At 38.2% G+C, this 25,326-nt stretch overlaps 1 protein-coding gene across 1 annotated transcript; it reads right to left on the bottom strand.

Annotated features, from left to right (window-relative positions):
- Positions 1–270: 270 nt before the first annotated feature.
- LOC149268170 (uncharacterized) lies at positions 271–23,823 on the bottom strand. The gene has a single exon (XM_089475044.1). The coding sequence runs from the start codon at positions 904–906 to the stop codon at positions 316–318; it is 591 nt and encodes a 196-aa protein (XP_089331170.1). The 5' UTR covers positions 907–23,823; the 3' UTR covers positions 271–315.
- Positions 23,824–25,326: the final 1,503 nt, after the last annotated feature.

The raw sequence follows: 25,326 nt of genomic DNA, 5'->3' as shown, positions 1-25,326 counted from the left end.
ATATACAATTTTAATAATTAAATTTCTTCATATTTTTCTAATTCTATATAATAAAGAGGGCATATATCCAAATGCCTCAACATCGGCCGCGTTGAAAGGCCGCAGGGCTTCAATAATATGGGGTATTAGTTGAGTGGCAGTGGGGCAACACGATGAATAGCCCTTTTGTATGTGCCATTTTTTGTCTTAACGACAATTACGCGCACTCTACCATCTCCTCCGGCTATGGCTTCCGCTACCACGCCTAGCATCCACTGTTGTGGAGGAGCGTTGTCGTCTCCCACGAGCACGACTGCTCCGACCTGTAGGTTCTGCCTATCCTTCGTCCATTTTGACCGCTGCTGTAGGCTGAGCAGGTAGTCCCTTGACCAGTCGATCCAAAACCGACGCTTGATGTTGGATATCAGCTGCCAGCGGCGCGAGTGTTCCCCCTATTAGGAAGTGCCCTGGCGTGAGCACTTCGCCGTCGTTGGGGTTGCTGCTGGGAGCGATCATTGGCCGCGAGTTGAGTACGGCCTCGACCTCGACCAGCACGGTGGCCACCTCGTCTTGCCGTAATCGAGCGCTGCCCATAGCTTTCAGCAGCAAATCCTTCGCGGATTTCACCGCCACTTCCCAAAGGCCGCCAAAATGCGGCGCTCGAGGAGGGATGAAAACAAACTCCATGCCCCGCTCCGCAACAAACGTTTCCATAGCCGCTGTGTTGCCATGAAAAGTTGCCTTGAGGTCCACCGTGCGTGCAGCACCCACGAAATTGGTGGCATTGTCGCAATACAGCTTCCGGATAAGCCCACGTCGACCAACGAACCTGGATAAACACATCAGAAATGAATTTGAGGTTAAATCGGTGACTAATTCAAGATGCACTGCCTTCGAGGTGAAACAAACAAATATGGCAATATACATTTTGACTGGCGATTTGCCACGAATTCGAAGCGAAATGGCCTATTACCATGTAAGCGATCAGCGGGAAGATTGCCCATTATTTGGGATAAGAGTTTCGGTTTGTAGCTAAAACAATGTACACATTTTCTAACTACTGCACTGCAAGCCTCTCGAGCATTGACCAGCCACACCTGCTGACGAAGGAGGCCCATTAGTACCAGTGGATTGGCGTGGCAATGAGAGCGATGCAAATGCTCCAAATAAAGCGTCACAAAGCGACACCTTTTTGGAAGCAACAAGGGGAATTTGGCATTATGTGCTAGTAGTGCCTTCAATAGACGACCTCCGACTCGTAGCAACCACAACACACGCCTGCCATGCTGATGTGGGTGCAAAAAAGGCGTCAGATTTTGCAATGACGGTTGCAACCCGATTGATTTCTTTACTTTTTTAATTTCTTCGCTGAATTCGATGTGTTGAATTACAGATATGACTGCAAGGAATGCGAAGCTTAACTCAGAAGCTGTAGGAGCAAGTGTAGAATGACTCTCTTGTTTTCCATTGATAAAGCGGAACATATATGCAACGATGCGGAGTAGCTTAGAGAATGACGAAGTTGATTCAATAAGTTGTGCGATGGGGTTTGTCACCTCATCGACCGCGATCATAGTAATTGCAGTTCTACGCTTCTCTAGCAGCTCTAACTCTTTTGATAATGTAATTTGTGGGTTGGCTGGCCACAACGTGTCAGAAAGCTTTGAAAATCCTGGTCCGCAAAACCACAATGATGTCTTAAGCTCCTCAACTGAACATCCCCGAGATACAATATCTGCTGGGCTATCTTTCGTTGGTACATGACGCCAAGATACGTTAGTTGTCAACTCTTGGATGGTTGCAACGCGATTAGCAACGAATGTATTCAAGCTAGATGAATGCATTCGCAGCCAATGAAGCACCACCTCAGAGTCTGACTAAAATGTGACTTGATTAATAGGACAATCAAGTATTTTCTTTACTTGATTTTCTTACTTGATTGGACATCCCTTCGATTTAAGTGTGCCAACGTAACGAGGTATATGCAACGAGTTTAGATTTGAAAAACAGCTAGTTACTGCCTCAAATTCTTGCCTCATTTGAACAGGCAATTGGTCATCCCACCCAAGTTTGTGCAACCACATTTCCTGTAAAAGGACCTTCGCAGGAGGTACGATCGGACTTAACAAACCTAAGGGGTCGTATAATCTTGCTACAAATGACAAAACGGATCTTTTGGTCTGTTGAACTTCTACTGGACAGTTCATGGAATATCGAAAACTGTCATTCATCGGATTCCAAATTAATCCCAATGTTTTTGTGTCCTCTTGATGACCAATAACTATATCGCTTCTAGCTGGTTGTGCTGCAAGTTGTTTACAATTGGACGACCATTTTGTGAGAGGAAACCCAAACGTTTGAAGAATTGCTATCAAGTCCCGATGCAACAAGCACAATTCTTCAACGCTATCTGCTCCTGTCAACAAATTATCAACATAAAAATCTTGGGCTAACGATCTTGCAGCAGATGGATGAGTGGAAGCATGCAAGTCACTTAGATGTTTTAAACATCGAATTGCTAAGAATGGAGCAGTCGCTGTCCCATACGTTACTGTGTTTAATCGAAAGATTTGTAACGGATCAGTGGGCGTTTCCCTCCACAGAATAAGTTGAAAGTTGCGGTGGGACTCGTCAAGCTTAATTTGACGGTACATTTTAGCGATGTCTGCTGTAGCAGCCCAAGGACAAAGTCGAAATCTTAGAAAAGTCTCCCATAACTGCGGCTGGATGGTCGGACCCACCATGAGTAGATCATTTAGCGACAATTGAGAGGAGGACTTGGTAGATGCATCAAACACTACTCGAAGTTTAGTGGATGCGCTGTGCGGTCTTAGCACGCATTGATATGTGTTGAAATACGATAACAATAATAACATTATTATAAATAGTATTAAACTATCGGTTAAATACCAGATTCAATTCTAATGGTATTAATGTATTTTATCATATGTAAATATCTGGTCACTCTGAATTATGATCTCTCTCTTTCTTTAAATATTCTAAAGTGTATAGACGTATTGGTGTAACTGAAAATTAATCTGATAAAATAAACTTAATCATATTACTAAACTGAAATATAAAAACTGTATTAGTTCTCTATAGCGAAAAGCTAGAAGTACAACAGGTTATGGACCCAGTCCATGCCGTTTTAGAGAAAATAAATTCATATTAGTTCTTGTGAAATTAATTCGCGTGCTTTTTTTTCGCATATATATTTTTGGTTTTATTTTGAACAGTATTTGCATTCCAATATTGAAATGGATAAAAACAAATATAATATTATTCCATTTGGAGGTCAAAAATATTCCGTATGGAAATTTCGAATCAGGGAAGCACTTGCCGAATTAGATGTGCTAAAAGTTGTCGATGAAGCTATTCCACATGAAATTGACGATTCGTGGAAAAAGGCGGAGAGATGCGCGAAAAGCACAATAGTCCAACATTTGAGTGACTCATATTTAAACTTTGCGAAAAACAATGTCTCTTCACGAGAAATTTTTGAAAAATTAGATTCAATTTATGAACGCAGAAGTCTTACAAGTCAGTTAACTGCTCGTAAGCGTCTAACTGCACTTCAATTAACTAGTGAAATGTAACTATCAACTTTTTTTTATAAAATTTGATGAAATCATAAGTGAAATTCTAGCAGCAGGTGCAACGATGAGTGAGATGGAAAAAGTTACACAGTTATTAATGATGTTGCCCTCAACTTATGATAGCGTCGTTACGGCAATTGAGACTTTGGCAGATGAGTTTATTTCGTTAGCTTTTGTTAAAGACAAATTGTTAGATTTTGAAATTAAGATAAAGAACAATAGAAATGACACTAGTAGCAAGGTGTTGAAGGCAGTTGTGAGACACAATAGCAATTTTAATAAAAAACATATGTTTAAAGGTAGAAGCACAGTGCAAAAGAGACCAATTAAAGGAACAGATAGAATTAATATAAAATGTCACCACTGTGGCAAATTAGGTCACATAAAAAGAAATTGCTATAGTTATAATAAACAAATAAACAATGATAAAAACAAAGAAAATACAACAACAGGTAGAATTAATATAAAATGTCACCACTGTGGCAAATTAGGTCACATAAAAGGAAATTGCTATAGTTATAATAAACAAATAAACAATGATAAAACAAGTAAGAAGGCTCCAGTCGAGACTGCTCGACTAGGAGATACCCTGAACCCTCTAAGCTGATATTCTAATTATTCTGCACCTCTTTTATGCACACATACATACACATGCATCCACACGCACGCATAAGCCTGCGCTCTGCTAACTGCGCAGTAAGCAGCGACTGCGGTTGGGCTGCGCTGCAGTGTGGGCAATATTATAAGAATTTATTTGTCAAATAATTTCTTTTGTAGACATACGATCTTAATGAAACTTTCAGAGTGTAATCATATGATGAATATGTGTGTACATTCCAAAGCACAAGTCTCTAGTACTTGAAATGCGTTTTTTACAAATTTGGGGAAAAGGGGGCGTGGTATCCAAAATCTGTAAATTACAAAATCTTTGTATCGATTAACTTTACATACAACACAATTTTGAAGACTCCAGGTCTAAAAATGTTCAAGTTAGGCTAAAAAAACAAAATCAATTTTTCGATTATTCTCGATAAAAAAGTTATCGGACGAGTTATCGAAAAAACAAAGCAAACTGCGTATGGTACACACGAGTATGCATGCCAAATTTCAGCTCTCTAGCTCTTATAACTTCTGAGATCGACGCACTCATACGGATGGACGGACGGACAGACGGACAGGGCTATATCGACTCAGCTCGTCACGCTGATCAAGAATATATATACTTTGTGGGGTCTGCCACGCCTCCTTCTGCCCGTTACATAGTTTTTCACAAAACCATTATATTCCCATTTTCAATGGGTTCAGGGTATAAAACAAAGAAAATACAACCAATGCCGCGTCTAGTGCACATATTGCAACAGTCAAGCAAGCAAATAATCAAGGTTTTGCGTTTATGCTCAGAAGTGTAAATGAAAATACAAATAACAATAAGAACGTGAAATTCATCCTCGATTCGGGTGCTTCTGACCACCTCATTAAGGATGATACCCTTTTTTAACGGATCATAGAATTTTGGAGACACCTTTAAAAATAGCTGTCGCCAAGAATGATGCTTTCATCTTTGCAACAAAACGAGGAGTTGTTCGACTGGAAAATGATTATAATATAACACTCGAGGACGTGTTGTACTGCGAAGAACTTACAGAGAATTTGATCTCTGTAAAGAGGCTGCAAGAGTCTGGCGTGGCAGTAGTATTTGATGAGCTTGGAGTAAAACTGACAAAGAATGGAATCACGATTGCTGAAAATCCAGGTGCGTACGATATGCCAATTCTTGAATTTAAAGCGTATAAAATAAATGTTGAAAATAAAAATGTATATAAACTGTGGCATGAAAGATTAGGTCATATTAGCAAAGGAAAAATACTAGAAATTAAAAGAAGAAATTTATTTAGTGACAATAGACTTCTTGATAATGTTAATCCTGCAGACGATATATGTGAGGCATGCTTAAATGGGAAACAAGCAAGACTTAAGCTCGAAAAGCAAAAGAATAAAGAACATATAAATAGACCTTTGCTAGTTGTTCATTCTGATGTCTGCGGCCCTATAACACCCACTACTATAAATGACAAAAACTACTATGTTATTTTTGTAGATCAGTTTACACATTATTGTGTTACTTATTTAATTAAACATAAGTCTGATGTGTTTAATATGTTTAAAGATTTTGTGGCTAAAAGTGAATCCCATTTTAATGCTAAAGTTGTCAACTTGTATATTGACAATGGGCGGGAATACCTATCGAGTGTTTTGAAAGGAATTAGTTACCATTTAACTGTACCGTATACTCCCCAGTTAAATGGAGTTTCGGAACGAATGATCAGAACAATAACAAAAAAAGCTCGTGCCATGATAAATGGTGCGAGTTTAGATAAGTCTTTTTGGGGTGAAGATGTGCTGACGGCCACATACTTAATAAATAGAACTCCAAGTAAGGCACTTGGAGATCATGCTATCACTCCATATGAAATGTGGCATAATAGAAAGCCAACTTTAAAATATTTAAAAATATTTGGTTCAACTGTGTATGTGCACAACAAGAATAGAAAACAGAAATTTGACAATAAATCATTTAAAAGTATTCTTGTAGGGTATGAACCCAACGGCTACAAATTATGGGACATTGAAAGTGAAAAGTTCTTTATTGCTAGGGATGTGGTAGTCGATGAGACGAATATGGTTAACTCGAGAGGAGTTAAAGATAATTTCCTGAATGAGAGTAAGGATGATAAAGATATCTTCCTGAATGAGAATAAGGATGATAAAGATAGTTTCCTGAATGAGAGTAAGGACGATGAAGATAGTTTCCCGAATGAGAGTAAGGAAAATAATGAGAGTGATATCGCAAAGATTCGAAGTGATAGACTCAAGAATAAGCCACAAATATCCTACAACGAAGATAACGAAAATTTAAATAAATACATAATGAACGCTCACACTATTTTCAATGAAACTCCCTACACATACGACGAAATAAGAAGTAGAAAAGATAAGACGTTATGGGAAGAAGCTATTAAAGAAGAATTATTAGCACATGAATTAAACAAGACATGGACTATTGTTAAAAGACCTGAAAATAAGAATATTGTAGATAGCAAATGGGTGTTTAGTTTGAAACATGACGAAACAGGTAATCCTGTAAGATATAAAGCAAGATTAGTTGCACGAGGTTTCACACAAAAGTATCAAATAGATTACAATGAAACATTTGCCCCTGTTGCTAGAATTTCTAGTTTTCGCATAATATTGTCCATTGCAAACCAATATAGTTTCAAAGTGCATCATATGAATGTAAAAACGGCATTTCTTAATAGTACATTGAAGGAAGATATATTTATGAAAATCCTTCAAGGAATTGTCTGTAATAATGAAAATGTGTGCAAATTAAATAAAACTATTTATGGGCTTAAACAAGCAGCAATATGCTGGTTTGAAGTGTTTGAGCAGGTGTTAAGAGATTTCAAATTTAAAAATTCACCTGTTGATCCCTGTATATATGTAAAAGATAATTGGGATATAAATAAGAACATATATGTATTACTATATGTGGACGATTTAGTTATAGCAACATCAGATATAAGCGTAATGAATAACTTTAAAGAATATTTAAAAACAAAATTTAGAATGACTGACTTGGGCGAAATTAGATACTTCATCGGAATGAAAATTGAAGTCGAGGAGGATAAAATATTATTAAGTCAATCTGCATATATTAGCAAAGTTTTGCACAAATATAATATGCTAGAATGCAAAACTGTTAGCACTCCACTTCCAAGTAAGCTAAACTATGAAATGCTGAACTCCGATGCAAGTTACGATGCCCCTTGTCGTAGTTTAGTTGGTAGTTTAATGTACATAATGCTGTGTACACGGCCTGATATAGCTACAGCCATCAATATTCTGAGTAGATACACTAATAAAAATAATATAGAACTATGGCAAGGATTAAAAAGAATTCTGAGGTATTTGAAAGCAAATATTGACATGAAACTAGTTTTTACTAGAAACTCGGATTATGCACATATGTTTGTTGGGTATGTTGACTCAGATTGGGGAGGAAATGAGATTGACAGAAGAAGTACAACAGGCTATCTATTCAAAATGTATAATTCAAACCTTATTTGTTGGAATACTAAGAAGCAAAATTCAGTAGCAGCCTCATCTACTGAGGCAGAATATATGGCATTATTCGAAGCAGTAAGAGAGGCGTTATGGTTAAAATCAATCTCAGAAAGTATTAATATTAAATTGAATAATCAAATAAAAATATTTGAAGATAATCAGGGTTGCATCAGTATAGCTAGCAATCCATCAAGTCATAAAAGGTCAAAACACATTGATATAAAATATCATTTCGCCAGAGAGCAAATAGAGAATAATATTATTATTATTGAGTATATTCCTACAGACAATCAGCTGGCGGACATTCTAACAAAACCATTGGTCGCTGGACGCTTCGTGGAATTAAGAAGCAAACTTGGATTACAATGAATGTATTGAATGCTAAAGGATTTGTTAATGAAGTTTTTTTAAACTAAACTAAGTCAAAATACTTTTTAATATATATTAATTTGAATTAATTTTGTTTATTTTGTATAAGTTAACATAATTTGAAATTTTTGTGAATCGTATGTGAAGAATATGTATTTAAGTTTTTTTTAATGATCTGATCGGGGTTTTCTGGGTTTTCCCCGTATCCTTGCAGCGAATGCTGGATCATTTAACACTTCCCAGACAGCACACCAACCACTTTAGTCTAACATTTCTTGAATTTAATTTTTGTAATATTACTTGTAAGATTTATAATAATGTTATTTTTGAGGAGGGCGTGTTGAAATACGATAACAATAATAACATTATTATAAATAGTATTAAACTATCGGTTAAATACCAGATTCAATTCTAATGGTATTAATGTATTTTATCATATGTAAATATCTGGTCACTCTGAATTATGATCTCTCTCTTTCTTTAAATATTCTAAAGTGTATAGACGTATTGGTGTAACTGAAAATTAATCTGATAAAATAAACTTAATCATATTACTAAACTGAAATATAAAAACTGTATTAGTTCTCTATAGCGAAAAGCTAGAAGTACAACAGGTTATGGGCCCAGTCCATGCCGTTTTAGAGAAAATAAATTCATATTAGTTCTTGTGAAATTAATTCGCGTGCATTTTTTTCGCATATATATTTTTGGTTTTATTTTGAACAGTATTTGCATTCCAATATTGAAATGGATAAAAACAAATATAATATTATTCCATTTGGAGGTCAAAAATATTCCGTATGGAAATTTCGAATCAGGGAAGCACTTGCCGAATTAGATGTGCTAAAAGTTGTCGATGAAGCTATTCCACATGAAATTGACGATTCGTGGAAAAAAGCGGAGAGATGCGCGAAAAGCACAATAGTCCAACATTTGAGTGACTCATATTTAAACTTTGCGAAAAACAATGTCTCTTCACGAGAAATTTTTGAAAAATTAGATTCAATTTATGAACGCAGAAGTCTTACAAGTCAGTTAACTGCTCGTAAGCGTCTAACTGCACTTCAATTAACTAGTGAAATGTAACTATCAACTTTTTATACCCTGAACCCATTGAAAATGGGAAATCAGGGTATAATGGTTTTGTTGAAATGTATGTAACAGGCAGAAGGAGGCGTGGCAGACCCCACAAAGTATATATATTCTTGATCAGGGCGACGAGCTGAGTCGATTTGGCCCTGTCCGTCTGTCTGTCTGTCCGTCTGTCCGTCTGTCCGTCCGTCCGTCTGTCCGTCTGTCCGTATGTTTGAACGCGTCGATTTCCGAAGATATAAGAGCTAGAGACTTGAATTTTTTTTTAAAATGACCGTATATACAGCGCGGACGTCGAGTTTGCTTTTAAAATTCGAAAAATCATCCCGTTATGTTTTTATCGACTAAAAACATTCAAGTTCAAATCAGATGCCTCTATAGCTAATTGTGAATGATTTTTCTTTTTTTAAATTTCTCAAATATTCAATATAATATGTAGATCATATGCTGAAAGTTTCATTAAATTCCGTTCAGTCAAAAATTATTAAAAAATAATCAAATATTTGGCCAATTAACAAACGCACGTGCAGCAGCTACAACAAAAACATCACATCAGCTGTTAGTTTCGTTTAGTTTTGGTAGATGGCGCAGCAGCAGTGAATCTATTTGAGTTTTGCCAGCGCCACCAGCAGGAGTGGGGTGGCCTAGTGTGTTAGCTGCATGACGCTCGATCAAGAAGTCGCGGTTCGAATCCCGATCGGTGCAACACTGATGTTAATTTTTTTTAATTGTTTCAAAATATTTTTATATTTTATTAAATGAGTTTGGTATTTTATTTATATTTTTAAATACATTGAAATTGAAATTTCAGCCATACTAAATGAGCATTTTTATTTGTTGGGTTCAGGGTAGTATCTAGTCGAGCACTCTCGACTAGAATTTTCTTACTTGTTTTTTATAAAATTTGATGAAATCATAAGTGAAATTCTAGCAGCAGGTGCAACGATGAGTGAGATGGAAAAAGTTACACAGTTATTAATGGTGTTGCCCTCAACTTATGATAGCGTCGTTACGGCAATTGAGACTTTGGCAGATGAGTTTATTTCGTTAGCTTTTGTTAAAGACAAATTGTTAGATTTTGAAATTAAGATAAAGAACAATAGAAATGACACTAGTAGCAAGGTGTTGAAGGCAGTTGTGAGACACAATAGCAATTTTAATAAAAAACATATGTTTAAAGGTAGAAGCACAGTGCAAAAGAGACCAATTAAAGGAACAGATAGAATTAATATAAAATGTCACCACTGTGGCAAATTAGGTCACATAAAAAGAAATTGCTATAGTTATAATAAACAAATAAACAATGATAAAAACAAAGAAAATACAACAACAGGTAGAATTAATATAAAATGTCACCACTGTGGCAAATTAGGTCACATAAAAGGAAATTGCTATAGTTATAATAAACAAATAAACAATGATAAAACAAGTAAGAAGGCTCCAGTCGAGACTGCTCGACTAGGAGATACCCTGAACCCTCTAAGCTGATATTCTAATTATTCTGCACCTCTTTTATGCACACATACATACACATGCATCCACACGCACGCATAAGCCTGCGCTCTGCTAACTGCGCAGTAAGCAGCGACTGCGGTTGGGCTGCGCTGCAGTGTGGGCAATATTATAAGAATTTATTTGTCAAATAATTTCTTTTGTAGACATACGATCTTAATGAAACTTTCAGAGTGTAATCATATGATGAATATGTGTGTACATTCCAAAGCACAAGTCTCTAGTACTTGAAATGCGTTTTTTACAAATTTGGGGAAAAGGGGGCGTGGTATCCAAAATCTGTAAATTACAAAATCTTTGTATCGATTAACTTTACATACAACACAATTTTGAAGACTCCAGATCTAAAAATGTTCAAATTAGGCTAAAAAAAACAAAATCAATTTTTCGATTATTCTCGATAAAAAAGTTATCGAAAAAATGAAGCAAACTGCGTATGGTACACACGAGTATGCATGCCAAATTTCAGCTCTCTAGCTCTTATAACTTCTGAGATCGACGCACTCATACGGATGGACGGACGGACAGACGGACAGGGCTATATCGACTCAGCTCGTCACGCTGATCAAGAATATATATACTTTGTGGGGTCTGCCACGCCTCCTTCTGCCCGTTACATAGTTTTTCACAAAACCATTATATTCCCATTTTCAATGGGTTCAGGGTATAAAACAAAGAAAATACAACCAATGCCGCGTCTAGTGCACATATTGCAACAGTCAAGCAAGCAAATAATCAAGGTTTTGCGTTTATGCTCAGAAGTGTAAATGAAAATACAAATAACAATAAGAACGTGAAATTCATCCTCGATTCGGGTGCTTCTGACCACCTCATTAAGGATGATACCCTTTTTTAACGGATCATAGAATTTTGGAGACACCTTTAAAAATAGCTGTCGCCAAGAATGATGCTTTCATCTTTGCAACAAAACGAGGAGTTGTTCGACTGGAAAATGATTATAATATAACACTCGAGGACGTGTTGTACTGCGAAGAACTTACAGAGAATTTGATCTCTGTAAAGAGGCTGCAAGAGTCTGGCGTGGCAGTAGTATTTGATGAGCTTGGAGTAAAACTGACAAAGAATGGAATCACGATTGCTGAAAATCCAGGTGCGTACGATATGCCAATTCTTGAATTTAAAGCGTATAAAATAAATGTTGAAAATAAAAATGTATATAAACTGTGGCATGAAAGATTAGGTCATATTAGCAAAGGAAAAATACTAGAAATTAAAAGAAGAAATTTATTTAGTGACAATAGACTTCTTGATAATGTTAATCCTGCAGACGATATATGTGAGGCATGCTTAAATGGGAAACAAGCAAGACTTAAGCTCGAAAAGCAAAAGAATAAAGAACATATAAATAGACCTTTGCTAGTTGTTCATTCTGATGTCTGCGGCCCTATAACACCCACTACTATAAATGACAAAAACTACTATGTTATTTTTGTAGATCAGTTTACACATTATTGTGTTACTTATTTAATTAAACATAAGTCTGATGTGTTTAATATGTTTAAAGATTTTGTGGCTAAAAGTGAATCCCATTTTAATGCTAAAGTTGTCAACTTGTATATTGACAATGGGCGGGAATACCTATCGAGTGTTTTGAAAGGAATTAGTTACCATTTAACTGTACCGTATACTCCCCAGTTAAATGGAGTTTCGGAACGAATGATCAGAACAATAACAAAAAAAGCTCGTGCCATGATAAATGGTGCGAGTTTAGATAAGTCTTTTTGGGGTGAAGATGTGCTGACGGCCACATACTTAATAAATAGAACTCCAAGTAAGGCACTTGGAGATCATGCTATCACTCCATATGAAATGTGGCATAATAGAAAGCCAACTTTAAAATATTTAAAAATATTTGGTTCAACTGTGTATGTGCACAACAAGAATAGAAAACAGAAATTTGACAATAAATCATTTAAAAGTATTCTTGTAGGGTATGAACCCAACGGCTACAAATTATGGGACATTGAAAGTGAAAAGTTCTTTATTGCTAGGGATGTGGTAGTCGATGAGACGAATATGGTTAACTCGAGAGGAGTTAAAGATAATTTCCTGAATGAGAGTAAGGATGATAAAGATAATTTCCTGAATGAGAATAAGGATGATAAAGATAGTTTCCTGAATGGAAAAGGAAAATAATGAGAGTGATATCGCAAAGATTCGAAGTGATAGACTCAAGAATAAGCCACAAATATCCTACAACGAAGATAACGAAAATTTAAATAAATACATAATGAACGCTCACACTATTTTCAATGAAACTCCCTACACATACGACGAAATAAGAAGTAGAAAAGATAAGACGTTATGGGAAGAAGCTATTAAAGAAGAATTATTAGCACATGAATTAAACAAGACATGGACTATTGTTAAAAGACCTGAAAATAAGAATATTGTAGATAGCAAATGGGTGTTTAATTTGAAACATGACGAAACAGGTAATCCTGTAAGATATAAAGCAAGATTAGTTGCACGAGGTTTCACACAAAAGTATCAAATAGATTACAATGAAACATTTGCCCCTGTTGCTAGAATTTCTAGTTTTCGCATAATATTGTCCATTGCAAACCAATATAGTTTCAAAGTGCATCATATGAATGTAAAAACGGCATTTCTTAATAGTACATTGAAGGAAGATATATTTATGAAAATCCTTCAAGGAATTGTCTGTAATAATGAAAATGTGTGCAAATTAAATAAAACTATTTATGGGCTTAAACAAGCAGCAATATGGTTTGAAGTGGTTTGAAGTGTTTGAGCAGGTGTTAAGAGATTTCAAATTTAAAAATTCACCTGTTGATCCCTGTATATATGTAAAAGATAATGGGGATATAAATAAGAACATATATGTATTACTATATGTGGACGATTTAGTTATAGCAACATCAGATATAAGCGTAATGAATAACTTTAAAGAATATTTAAAAACAAAATTTAGAATGACTGACTTGGGCGAAATTAGATACTTCATCGGAATGAAAATTGAAGTCGAGGAGGATAAAATATCATTAAGTCAATCTGCATATATTAGAAAAGTTTTGCACAAATATAATATGCTAGAACGCAAAACTGTTAGCACTCCACTTCCAAGTAAGCTAAACTATGAAATGCTGAACTCCGATGCAAGTTACGATGCCCCTTGTCGTAGTTTAGTTGGTAGTTTAATGTACATAATGCTGTGTACACGGCCTGATATAGCTACAGCCATCAATATTCTGAGTGGATACACTAATAAAAATAATATAGAACTATGGCAAGGATTAAAAAGAATTCTGAGGTATTTGAAAGCAAATATTGACATGAAACTAGTTTTTACTAGAAACTCGGATTATGCACATATGTTTGTTGGGTATGTTGACTCAGATTGGGGAGGAAATGAGATTGACAGAAGAAGTACAACAGGCTATCTATTCAAAATGTATAATTCAAACCTTATTTGTTGGAATACTAAGAAGCAAAATTCAGTAGCAGCCTCATCTACTGAGGCAGAATATATGGCATTATTCGAAGCAGTAAGAGAGGCGTTATCTCAGAAAATATTAATATTAAATTGAATAATCAAATAAAAATATTTGAAGATAATCAGGGTTGCATCAGTATAGCTAGCAATCCATCAAGTCATAAAAGGTCAAAACACATTGATATAAAATATCATTTCGCCAGAGAGCAAATAGAGAATAATATTATTATTATTGAGTATATTCCTACAGAGAATCAGCTGGCGGACATTCTAACAAAACCATTGGTCGCTGGACGCTTCGTGGAATTAAGAAGCAAACTTGGATTACAATGAATGTATTGAATGCTAAAGGATTTGTTAATGAAGTTTTTTTAAACTAAACTAAGTCAAAATACTTTTTAATATATATTAATTTGAATTAATTTTGTTTATTTTGTATAAGTTAACATAATTTGAAATTTTTGTGAATCGTATGTGAAGAATATGTATTTAAGTTTTTTTTAATGATCTGATCGGGGTTTTCTGGGTTTTCCCCGTATCCTTGCAGCGAATGCTGGATCATTTAACACTTCCCAGACAGCACACCAACCACTTTAGTCTAACATTTCTTGAATTTAATTTTTGTAATATTACTTGTAAGATTTATAATAATGTTATTTTTGAGGAGGGCGTGTTGAAATACGATAACAATAATAACATTATTATAAATAGTATTAAACTATCGGTTAAATACCAGATTCAATTCTAATGGTATTAATGTATTTTATCATATGTAAATATCTGGTCACTCTGAATAATGATCTCTCTCTTTCTTTAAATATTCTAAAGTGTATAGACGTATTGATGTAACTGAAAATTAATCTGATAAAATAAACTTAATCATATAACTAAACTGAAATATAAAAACTCTATTATTTCTCTATAGCGAAAAGCTAGAAGTATAACAATATGGGATGAAATAATGCGGCTCTCTCGGAATTTGATTGTCAGTTGGGCTCATGTGACCCAAGGCCAAGTACTCTTTCATAAAGTCAATGTACATTGGCCGAATGTCTTCTTGCTTGCTCATTCTTCTTTCCAAGGCCAGAAATCGTCTCTTGGCTGTCTCATAAGACGTACCAAGACAATGTGGGCTTGATTTGAATGGCAGCGACACTCTGAAACGACCCGAAGTAGTTTGGCAAATAGTCTCCACAAATGACTTCTCACACAGTTGTTGCTCTGGGGTATACAAATTCGAATTAATTGTATTTGGCTTTTCTTCCAACTCCCAGAATTTGCGAACTATCGAATCTATAGCTATGTCGTCGGCTACGACGCTAATGAAAGTCGACGAACTAGTAGCTGCATTCAATGTTCGGCAGCGACCAGATACAATCCAACCAAAGGCAGTCAATTGCAATGTTGGGCTGTCGTCAGGTCCCTTTATTTTGCCTTCTCGTAATATATCAAAAAAGATATCAGCACCGAGCAACAAATCAATACGTTGTGGCTTGTGGAACTGAGGATCAGCTAATTGTACGTTCTCAGGTACCTTGATCTCTTCAGTGTGCTTCTCTGGTTGATACGACGAAATGGAACGTAACACACCAAAGTCTGTTCGGATTTCTAGGTCGTCCGTTCGGGACGCTATCGAAGTTTGAACGCTGTGACGAACAGATGACTGACAATTAGCAATGCCCAACAATTGAATCCCAGATCTTTGCCTTTCTAATTTCAACTGTTTTGCAAGTTCTTCAGTTATAAAATTAACTTGCGAGCCCGAATCTAATAAGGCTCTAGCTAAGTGATAAGATCCAGATTGATCTTTTATTTTCACAACTGCAGTTGCCAAATGAACTTGATCAGAGGCTATCCGTGCGTGATTTACAGATGAAATCTGTGACGAAGTGACACGAGGGACTGCTGATACAACTGCTGAGCTACTTTGAGCCGCCTCAGAGCTGTATCTATGCAGTATGGTATGGTGCGGCTTAGAGCACACACGACAGTGGGCTGATTCGCAAGCAGCCACTGAGTGTCCTGTTCGCAAACAATTTATGCAGAGCGGATAGCTCTTTGCGAGCGCAAAACGTTTCTGGCAGGGTATTGCTGCGAATGAGAAACACGAGTGAATGAAGTGATCATTCTTTTTACAAAACACGCATTTAGGACTCTGTGACTGACTAGCGACAGATAGTGAAGTTTTTCTAATTCTTTTCTTACTATCCTGAGCTACCTTACGACTTGGACCAGATGATTCTTCAGCACTTAAATGCTGATTCCGTCTGTTTAAGGCTGCTTCACAATCTCGCCACAATGGAAGTTTATTGTAGTCAAGATTCTCTTCCCACCTAGAGCGCGTGCCAGCGTCCGCTTTCATCATTACTAAATGGATGAGCATGGCATTCGAAATCTGCTTATCAGATCCTAGCGATAATAGAGACTCATAAATGGCACGGACTGAGTCTATCAGCATGCGCAAAGACGATGCTGATGGTTCGGACATGTGTGGGAGGTCTAATAGTTTCGAAATACTGTTAAAAAATATGAGACACTGATTGTCGTACACATTTTTTAAAGCAGCTAACGCTTTTGGGTAATTAGCATCTGTCACCTGATATGCCTTGACAGTACCTAATGCTTCCTTGTCCAAGCATGAAAACAGGTGATTAAACTTCTCTATATTTGATAGCCCTGGCTCGTTGTCAACTAAACTCTCAAAAAGTCCGATGAAATTCTTATATTCCGAATATTCTCCGCTAAATCTTGGCAACTTTATATTCGGTAGATTCCTAGAGTGTGGCACTGAGCTAATCATCGTAGAGTTAGCGGGACTCTCACTTTTAGGTTGGCTATCACTACCTCGCTTCATTAGAAGTGCCTTTGTTGACACACACAAATCCTCTAACGTTGACCGAGGCACTAAATCTGCGTTAATGTCGTCCAACTCTTGTTGTGTTTTAAAGGCCTTTTCTATGTAGCGGTTCAATATCTCAAGTCGACATTCAATTTCAAATGGCTCTACTGGTTTAGTGTAATCTTCTTAGTGGCAGACAGTGCCAACCAGGATCCCACAGTCGCAGTGAGCAAAAGGTGCTTCTACTGCCAAGCAAGCAAAGGTTGAGAAAGCCTCAACCAAGACCCCACACACCAAGGAAATGAGTGATGATGAAGCTAGCAGCCTGGAGCCAGGGGAAACCAGGAGGAAAGAACCCTTTCGCAAATCCGCGCTTCTAAACTATGTCAACAGTCTTAGCAGAGAGAACCGGTTCTCAGCCCTTTCTGACGATAGCGATAACAACTTGGATGAAGTCGACATGGAAACGACGACGGACCCACTGCCAACCACCTCAGCCACCCAGACTGCACTGGTCAAGGAGATCAAGCCGCCCCCAATTTTCATCCCGAATGTTAGCGACATTAAAGGTCTGATCACTGACGTTGCTCTGGCCATCGGCAACATCAATTTTGACTATAAGTCTGGCAAGGATAGCAGCGTCCGGATAAATCTTCTCGATAAGGAAAGTTTTTCGAAGCTTAAGGCTTACCTTAATGGCAACAAAGTCAACTATAAAGCCTTCCAACCGAAGGACGAGCGAGCTTACCGCATCGTCATAAAGGGGCTCCATCACTCCACAGACCCATTAAGCATTAAGGAAGACCTAGCCACTAAAGGACATACTGTACGTGGGCTCGAAATCAAAAACCCCATCAGACGTACTGCAGTGCTATCGTTGCCAAGGACTCGGCCACTCCCAACGTTACTGCAAGCTACCTCCAAGATGTGTGAAATGCGGACAGGATCACCTCTCAATTGATTGCACTAAGAGTCGTGAAGCCCCGCCCTGCTGTGCTCTCTGCAATGAAAACCATGCAGCCTCTTATAAAGGCTGCAAGGTTTATCAGAAGGCCAAAGAGCTCCACTCGCCACAACCTAGACACATACCCACAACTTCAAGCCGCCCCTCACAGCCTACTGTGCCGGGATGTCGTACGCCAGTAAAGTCCGTGGTCTACAGCAGCCAACACAACAATTTCCACAACAGCAAGGTACACCTCACGCCTCACACACACCCCCTCCCGCCCAAACCAATTCCAGACTGGACCGACTGGAAGCCATGATGGAGAAATTGTTGGACCAATTTGCAGCCATAACGCAACTGCTCACGTCACTTGTGGCCCAGCAATGCAAGTAAATCTCCATATTATCATCTGGAACGCAAACGGACTGTGCAAAAGCAGGCCAGAGTTAGAGCACTACCTGAAAACTAGAAGCGTGGACATCCTCCTCGTCTCTGAAACCCACTTTTCCCACAAATCCTACTTCACCCTAAACGGCTACGACGTTATATCTGTCAACCACCCAAATGGCACTGCCCGCGGAGGAGCGGCTGTCATAATAAGAAGCGGTATAAAGTACATTGAACTGCCAGCTCAACAAGAGGTATGGGTACAGTGCGCCAAGATCAGAGTAATCCGCCCAACTGGTGACATAACAATAGCTGCCGCATATTGTCCACCAAGACATAACATCGGACAAGGCCCATTTCAAAATCTCCTGGACAACCTTGGCCCGAAATTTATAGTTGGAGGCGACTTCAATGCCAAGCACACTTGGTGGGGCTCTCGCACTGCGAATCCCAGAGGCAGAGCGCTGTACAAGTGCATAATAGAGAGCTCTCTCGACACCCACTCTGATGGCCAACCTACTTACTGGCCCACCGACAGTGACAAGATCCCAGATGTGCTGGACATAGCCATTTCAAAAGGAATCCCGAAACACAAAATCGCCACTGGCCAAGCAATCGACTTGTGCTCTGACCACAGTGCTGTCAAACTACTGGTCAATATGCCTGCCTGCACCCACTCCAAGACTAGCAGACTGTTCAAACGTAATACTAATATACAGATATACAAACAGTGGTTACAGAACAGCTTAGATCCAGAGCTCGCAATAACAACTAACGCCGACCTGGACTGCGCCGTCGAGAAACTCAACATTGAAATTCACAACGCCGTTTCTCACGCCACTCCTCTGTCTAGACCCCATAAAAGAGTGCCTCATAGGGACATCCACCTCTGGTCGCCAGAAGTAGCTGCTCTGGTTGCCGAGAAAAGGCGCCTCCGTCGTAACTGGCACAACTCTCGCAACCCCAGGGACAAAACAGAGCACAACAGAGCTGCAAAAGCACTCAAGGAGCTGCTCTACTACCTGAGAAGGCAATCCATCAACCAGTTCCTAGAAGAAGTGGAGCCAGGACACCCCCAACATGACCTTTGGAGCATCACTAAAAACATCAAAAGGCCAACGACCAAAAATGAGCCAGTTAAGCGAGCAGATGGAACGTGGTGCAGATCAGACAGCGAAAGAGCAGCGGCATTTGCCACCCACCTATACGATGCCTTCACCCCATTTACAAGGTACTCTAACGAGGACGAAAACACGACAGTGGACTTCCTTGACATTCCCTGCCAGATGGCTCCCCCAATTCCCGCAGTCACCACAGAAGAGCTGTCATTAGAGATCCGCAAGCTCAAAGCATCCAAGTCGCCTGGATATGATGGAGTCGATGTACCTGCCATTAAAGCTCTACCGCAGTCTGGTCGTGAATTTCTACTCAACATAGTCAACAAATGCTTTCAGTTAGGACATTTCCTCACCCAGTGGAAATGCGCCGAAATCATCCTGATCCGAAAACCTGGGAAACCTGGAGCTAATCTCGCCTCATATCGCCCGATAAGTTTATTGGCGGTACTCTCCAAAGTAGTCGAGAGATTACTTCTGCGTAGAGTTCGCCCAATACTGGAAGAGGCCGGTCTGATCCCCCATCACCAGTTTGGCTTCAGGGTATGTCACGGAACACCAGAGCAATGCCACAGGATCGTCGAGAAAATACTGGAGGCTTATGAGGAAAAAAAGTACTGCGCTGCGGTGTTTCTGGACGTCAAACAGGCTTTCGACAGAGTCTGGCACACAGGTCTGCTCTTTAAACTCAAGGCAGCTCTTCCCGCACCGTACTACATGCTCCTTAAATCTTTTGTTGTCGGCAGAAGTTTTTACGTAAAATGTGGCGACGAAAAATCCGACATCAGACAGGTTAGAGCCGGAGTCCCCCAGGGAAGCGTATTGGGCCCAGTGCTTTACACGCTCTACACCGCTGACATGCCCATCGTCCCGGACGCCAGACTGCTAACCGCCACCTACGCAGATGACACAGCCTTTCTAGCCAGCGACTCATCACCACAAATCGCTTCCAACATACTGCAAAGGCAGCTCGACCTAGTCAACACATGGTTGACTAGGTGGAATATAATGGTCAATGCCGAAAAATCCACTCACGCAACTTTCGCACTAAGAAGAGGAAACTGCCCCCCCGTCCAGCTAGACGGCTCCACTATCCCTGAACGCGTAACAGCAAAGTACCTCGGCCTTATTCTCGACAGAAGACTCACATGGAAGCCCCACCTGCTATCAAAAAGAAAGCAGCTGGACGAGAGACTAAAAAAACACCTCTGGCTACTAGGCAAAAAATCGAAGCTAAAAATAAGGCTAAAGCTTCTCATATACAAGGTCATTATAAAACCCCTATGGACATATGGAATCTCGATCTGGGGCACCACTAACGCCACCAATCGTGATCTCATTCAACGCTTCCAAAATAAAGCCCTGCGACTGATCTCTGACGCCAACATCTACACCACTAACGTGGAACTACACGAAGTGCTCGGCGTCCCTTTTGTGAAGGACGAAGTGGCCAGACTGTCAACCAACTACCTGTCACGTCTGGACAGGCACATCAACCCTCTAGCGATCAACCTACTAGACAACCAGAAGACTGAGAAGACACCATCCGCTAGACCTCCCGCACATTGCGGACCAGTAATTCACAGTTCCTCGCTCCCCACACACATACGTATTGTAATACCGCTACTTATAGCCCCCGCCAATGTTCACTTTTTGTAACCCCCCTTTAAAGCTTGCCAAACAATTTACTGATTGTCCATAAGGATAGATTGTAAATTAACATATATAGAAAAAAAAAAATGTTTGTATACGGCCAAGAGAGCTTCGACACGCTCCGTTGATGACTCGTCCATAGACCTATTCTTTCCTCGCTTATTAGTCATGATGCTATAAGTGAAGCTCAGTTGAAACCAATTTCAATCGAAAGAAATAAAAATTCACTTAATGTATGACAACAAGCGAAGAGCAAGTCAAGAATATTAACAAATGCGCGCGATCGTAATAAATCTCAATATATTACGCTGGCAGTGTTAAACTATACTTGAGTGACTGTTACAGACAGCTGCTAACGATATAGCGAAGACAACAACCAGTTTGTTGAGTGACTATTAGTATGGGTATATTGAGTTATTTTTATATTTGACTGTAGAGCGATTGAGTGCAATGCATTCACACCTACACATGCACAAGCGAGAGCGCGCCGGTATGTGCAAGTGAGAACGCAACGATATTGCAAACTTGAAATAAAAATGTAGATCGAGCTCGTACGATGAGCGCAAAGCGAGAGTGTAAGTTTTGAGCGGCAATAAATCCAAGTGACAAGCGCAAGTTTTGAGCGCAATGCGAGAGCGCTACTGTGAGTAAGCGCGAGTGCAAACGATATTGCTAGCGAGCATGCAAATGAAGAGCGTAAATTAAGAGCGCAATTATCTGTGCAAGCGAGAACGAACTTAAACGTGCGAGCGAGAGAGAGTTGTGAGCGCAAGCGCAAAACGAAAGTGCGAGACGAAAACGAGCAAAAAACTGTAACACACTAACGGCGCCAAAGAAAACTTGGACTATGCGAGGCAATGGAGATTGAATTTTTTGCAGATCAATGGTCAATTACATTATGCACCTTATTTTTTTTTATTTTTTATTAAATTTCAATTTTAAATAAGCTTAACACAATGTACATATTCGTAGATTGTACATACATTACTATTTTGTATGTCTCAAGTAATGCATTTATTTATTTATCGCTTGCATTACTTGGTCATCTATGTGCTCTATGTATTTATATACTTCCCTGATTATCCAAAAAATTCATAATCCAGCTTCCTTCAATTCAAGAGAGAGTCCACCCGGGGGCGCCAAAAATGTCCTTCCAAAAGGAGTCTGGTCCGTCGATGGGCCAGTGTGTAATATATTCTTTAATATGCGGTCTCTCTGAATAGGCACGAACGAAGTGCCTGGCACCGGTGTTCAATTTTGTACTACTTTATTTAATTTTAACAGCAACGCAAGCGCAGCTTGCACAGCAGAAAGCTCATCTAAACGCGAGCAGCGGGAGAGCGATTGTTTGGCGAGCGACACTCCCATGCTAGCGCGTACAATAACAACTACTTTACAGTGGTTTCATTTCCATTCTTAACATATACAATTTTAATAATTCAATTTCTTCATATTTTTCTAATTCTATATAATAAAGAGGGCATATATCCAAATGCCTCAACAATGCATTTTATACAATTTCGGTTTTTGTCAAAATTTACCCCCCACCTCTAATTCACCCCCTCACCATCACATATGTAAAAAGCGTATTTCAAATACTAGAGACTTGTGCTTTGGCAAATACATGCATGTCTATGTTATAGTCATAATCTGAAAGTTTCATAAAGATCTCCATCGGCAAAAAAGTTATTAAACAATTAAGTTCCCATAGTAAGCCAACAGTGCACTATGGGGAATTTTTCCGTTTTTCGGGTATTTAGTTATTTTTGCGAAGTATGAACATTTATAATTTTTTTATGTTAACATCTTAATAAAACTCCAAACTTTAAGGTACTGTACCCAAAATGTTGAATAACAGTCCACTGTTAAGCCTAACAGCTGTTAAAGTCAGCTGTTATCTTCGAAAAGCATGTGCCTTCAGCTTACAATTTGTGGTAGCCGATTTTCAAATCATCGTTATTCAATGACTAGACATTATTTTTGAGAAATTTAAAAAGGATATGAATTTTTAGGGCTTCTACTATGCGTTGGCTTAAATAACATTAGATGTTTGAACTGACTTTATTCATTTATTGTAAAATTAGCAAGTGTTGTCAAATATCATTTCTTGTAAATAAAATTAAACTTTGCAAAGACATATAAAACAGCCACAAGGGCGCATAAGTATAATTCCAATTGCATGTTATAGAGTAATTAATTGGGATCTTAATGCCTTTGTCCCAATGTGCACTTTTGCGCACAACCGGCGCAAATCAATTTTTAGCAGGTGACTATGAGCTGACCTGTGTGATATTTGGCTCAATGAAAAAGGCAACTCTAACCAAGAAATAGTAATTGAGATTTTTTTTAAGGCGAAACTAAATAAAACTAATATTGATTCAACTTATTAATGATATTAAAAAAGCAAAAGACGCTTCTTTGCCAAAATATAAATGCCAAATGGAAGAAATACAGCAGGAACAAAAACTAGCTGACAACTATGAATGACTTCCTATGGCAGCAAATGTTTATAAAATAATTGTTCATTTGAGGCAGATTATGGAAAATACTGTTCATCCTGTAGGCATTTTTGGTAAGGAAGCGTCTGATTTGCCCAACCAGGTCTATAAATCAGACTAATTTCATCATGCATTGAAGGAGAGCAGAATCCATAATTTCGCTGATGGTTGATAGAGCAATGGATACATCTGGTCAGATTATTTCTTCAGCAAATCTTTAGAAATGAGTTTGAAAGCATAAAGGTCGCTGTCTAATGGAGTTGTACGTCTTGTATTATATAAAGTTGAAGGCACAATTAAATCAGTTGAAGAACCCAAATTTTTTTAGCGGTTCAATATTTCTGGCTGATCTGGAACTCAAAACTGAAGAAAACTTATTTCGATTTTATGAAAGTTCGATTGTTTTTCAATTAAAATTTTTATTTTAAAGTATACCCAAGCATGATTCTTTAAAAAAAAAAAATTTCAATAAAAAATTTTAATTAATTTTGTTTGGGTGGGCGGTGACACGCCCATTTTTCTAAAATATATTTCTGATGGTATACATATTAATAATACAAAAACCGGATCAAAAAATTTGGCTTAGTTTTCAAGTTCTTAATTAATACCCGATAATTTGGAATTTTCCCCATAGTGCAGTACAGCCAATACGTGTTTAGGTGTGGGTGCTTGTGTGCGTTTATGTATATGTGTATGTGTGTGTATGCGTGTGTGTGTTTGTGTGTGTGTGTGTGCGAAAAATGATTGAAATATCTATTGCTCGAAGGGTTGATCCTCTGAACCCTGAGCAGTCTCGACTACAGCTTCTTTACTTGTTTTTTCAACCGTAGAGGTCAAACGTATAATAAAGTCACTTAAAAACAAAAAATCACCTGGACTAGACAAAATTCCTAAAATTTGTCTTAAACATTTACCGGGAAGTGCAGTTGAATTTATTACACTGCTTTATAATAATTGTTTGAAAATCGGTTATTTTCCACATGTATGGAAAACTGCCACGATAATTCCAATTGGAAAACCAGGTAAACCCCCTAGTTCTCCGTTGAGCTATCGTCCGATTAGCCTTTGTGGTTTATTCGAACGCCTGATCAAGATCCGACTAAACACTCACCTGGAAGATAAAAATAGTCTACCACCAATACAATATGAATTCAGAGAGGACTATAGCTGCATCTTTCCCTTGGACAAACTGACAAAATTTGTCAAACCAAGTTCGATGAAAGGAATCCGTAGGTTTGGTAACCATGGATGTTGAAGCTGCTTTTGACACTGTTTGGCATGATGGTCTTATCCACAAACTGAGAGCTTGTAACACTTCAGCTTACCTGACCTATACAGTTAAAAGTTTTCTGACGGATAGATTTTTTGCGTATATTTGAAAGAAACTATGTCTGCCAAAAAATCCATTTGCGCAGGAGTCCCTCAAGGTTTTGTCCTCGGTCCTATTCACAATACAATATTTACACCTCCGATTTCCCCAAGACTTTAAGATCGAAAGCCTTAATTTTCGCCGATGACACCATAATATTTTCCTCTGGTGCACATTTCTCGGATATTTACAATAGTTTGCAACACTCTCTAAACTCTTTATATGACTACTTCTATAGTTGAAAAATTAAGCTCAATGCCAACAAAACCAAAGCTTTATTTTTCACCAAAAAACGAAAGTCATGTTTTCTACCTAATATAGATCTTGAACTAAACGGAATTAAAATCTCATGGAAGGAATCAGTTGAA

The sequence above is a fragment of the Drosophila arizonae genome, chromosome X (assembly GCF_054131065.1).
Source record: "Drosophila arizonae isolate 15081-1271.41 chromosome X, UAZ_ARI_1.0, whole genome shotgun sequence".
Taxonomy (NCBI): Eukaryota; Metazoa; Arthropoda; class Insecta; order Diptera; family Drosophilidae; genus Drosophila; species Drosophila arizonae.
The sequence above is the reverse complement of the archived record's forward strand: the minus strand, read 5'-3'. Positions and strand labels throughout refer to the sequence as shown.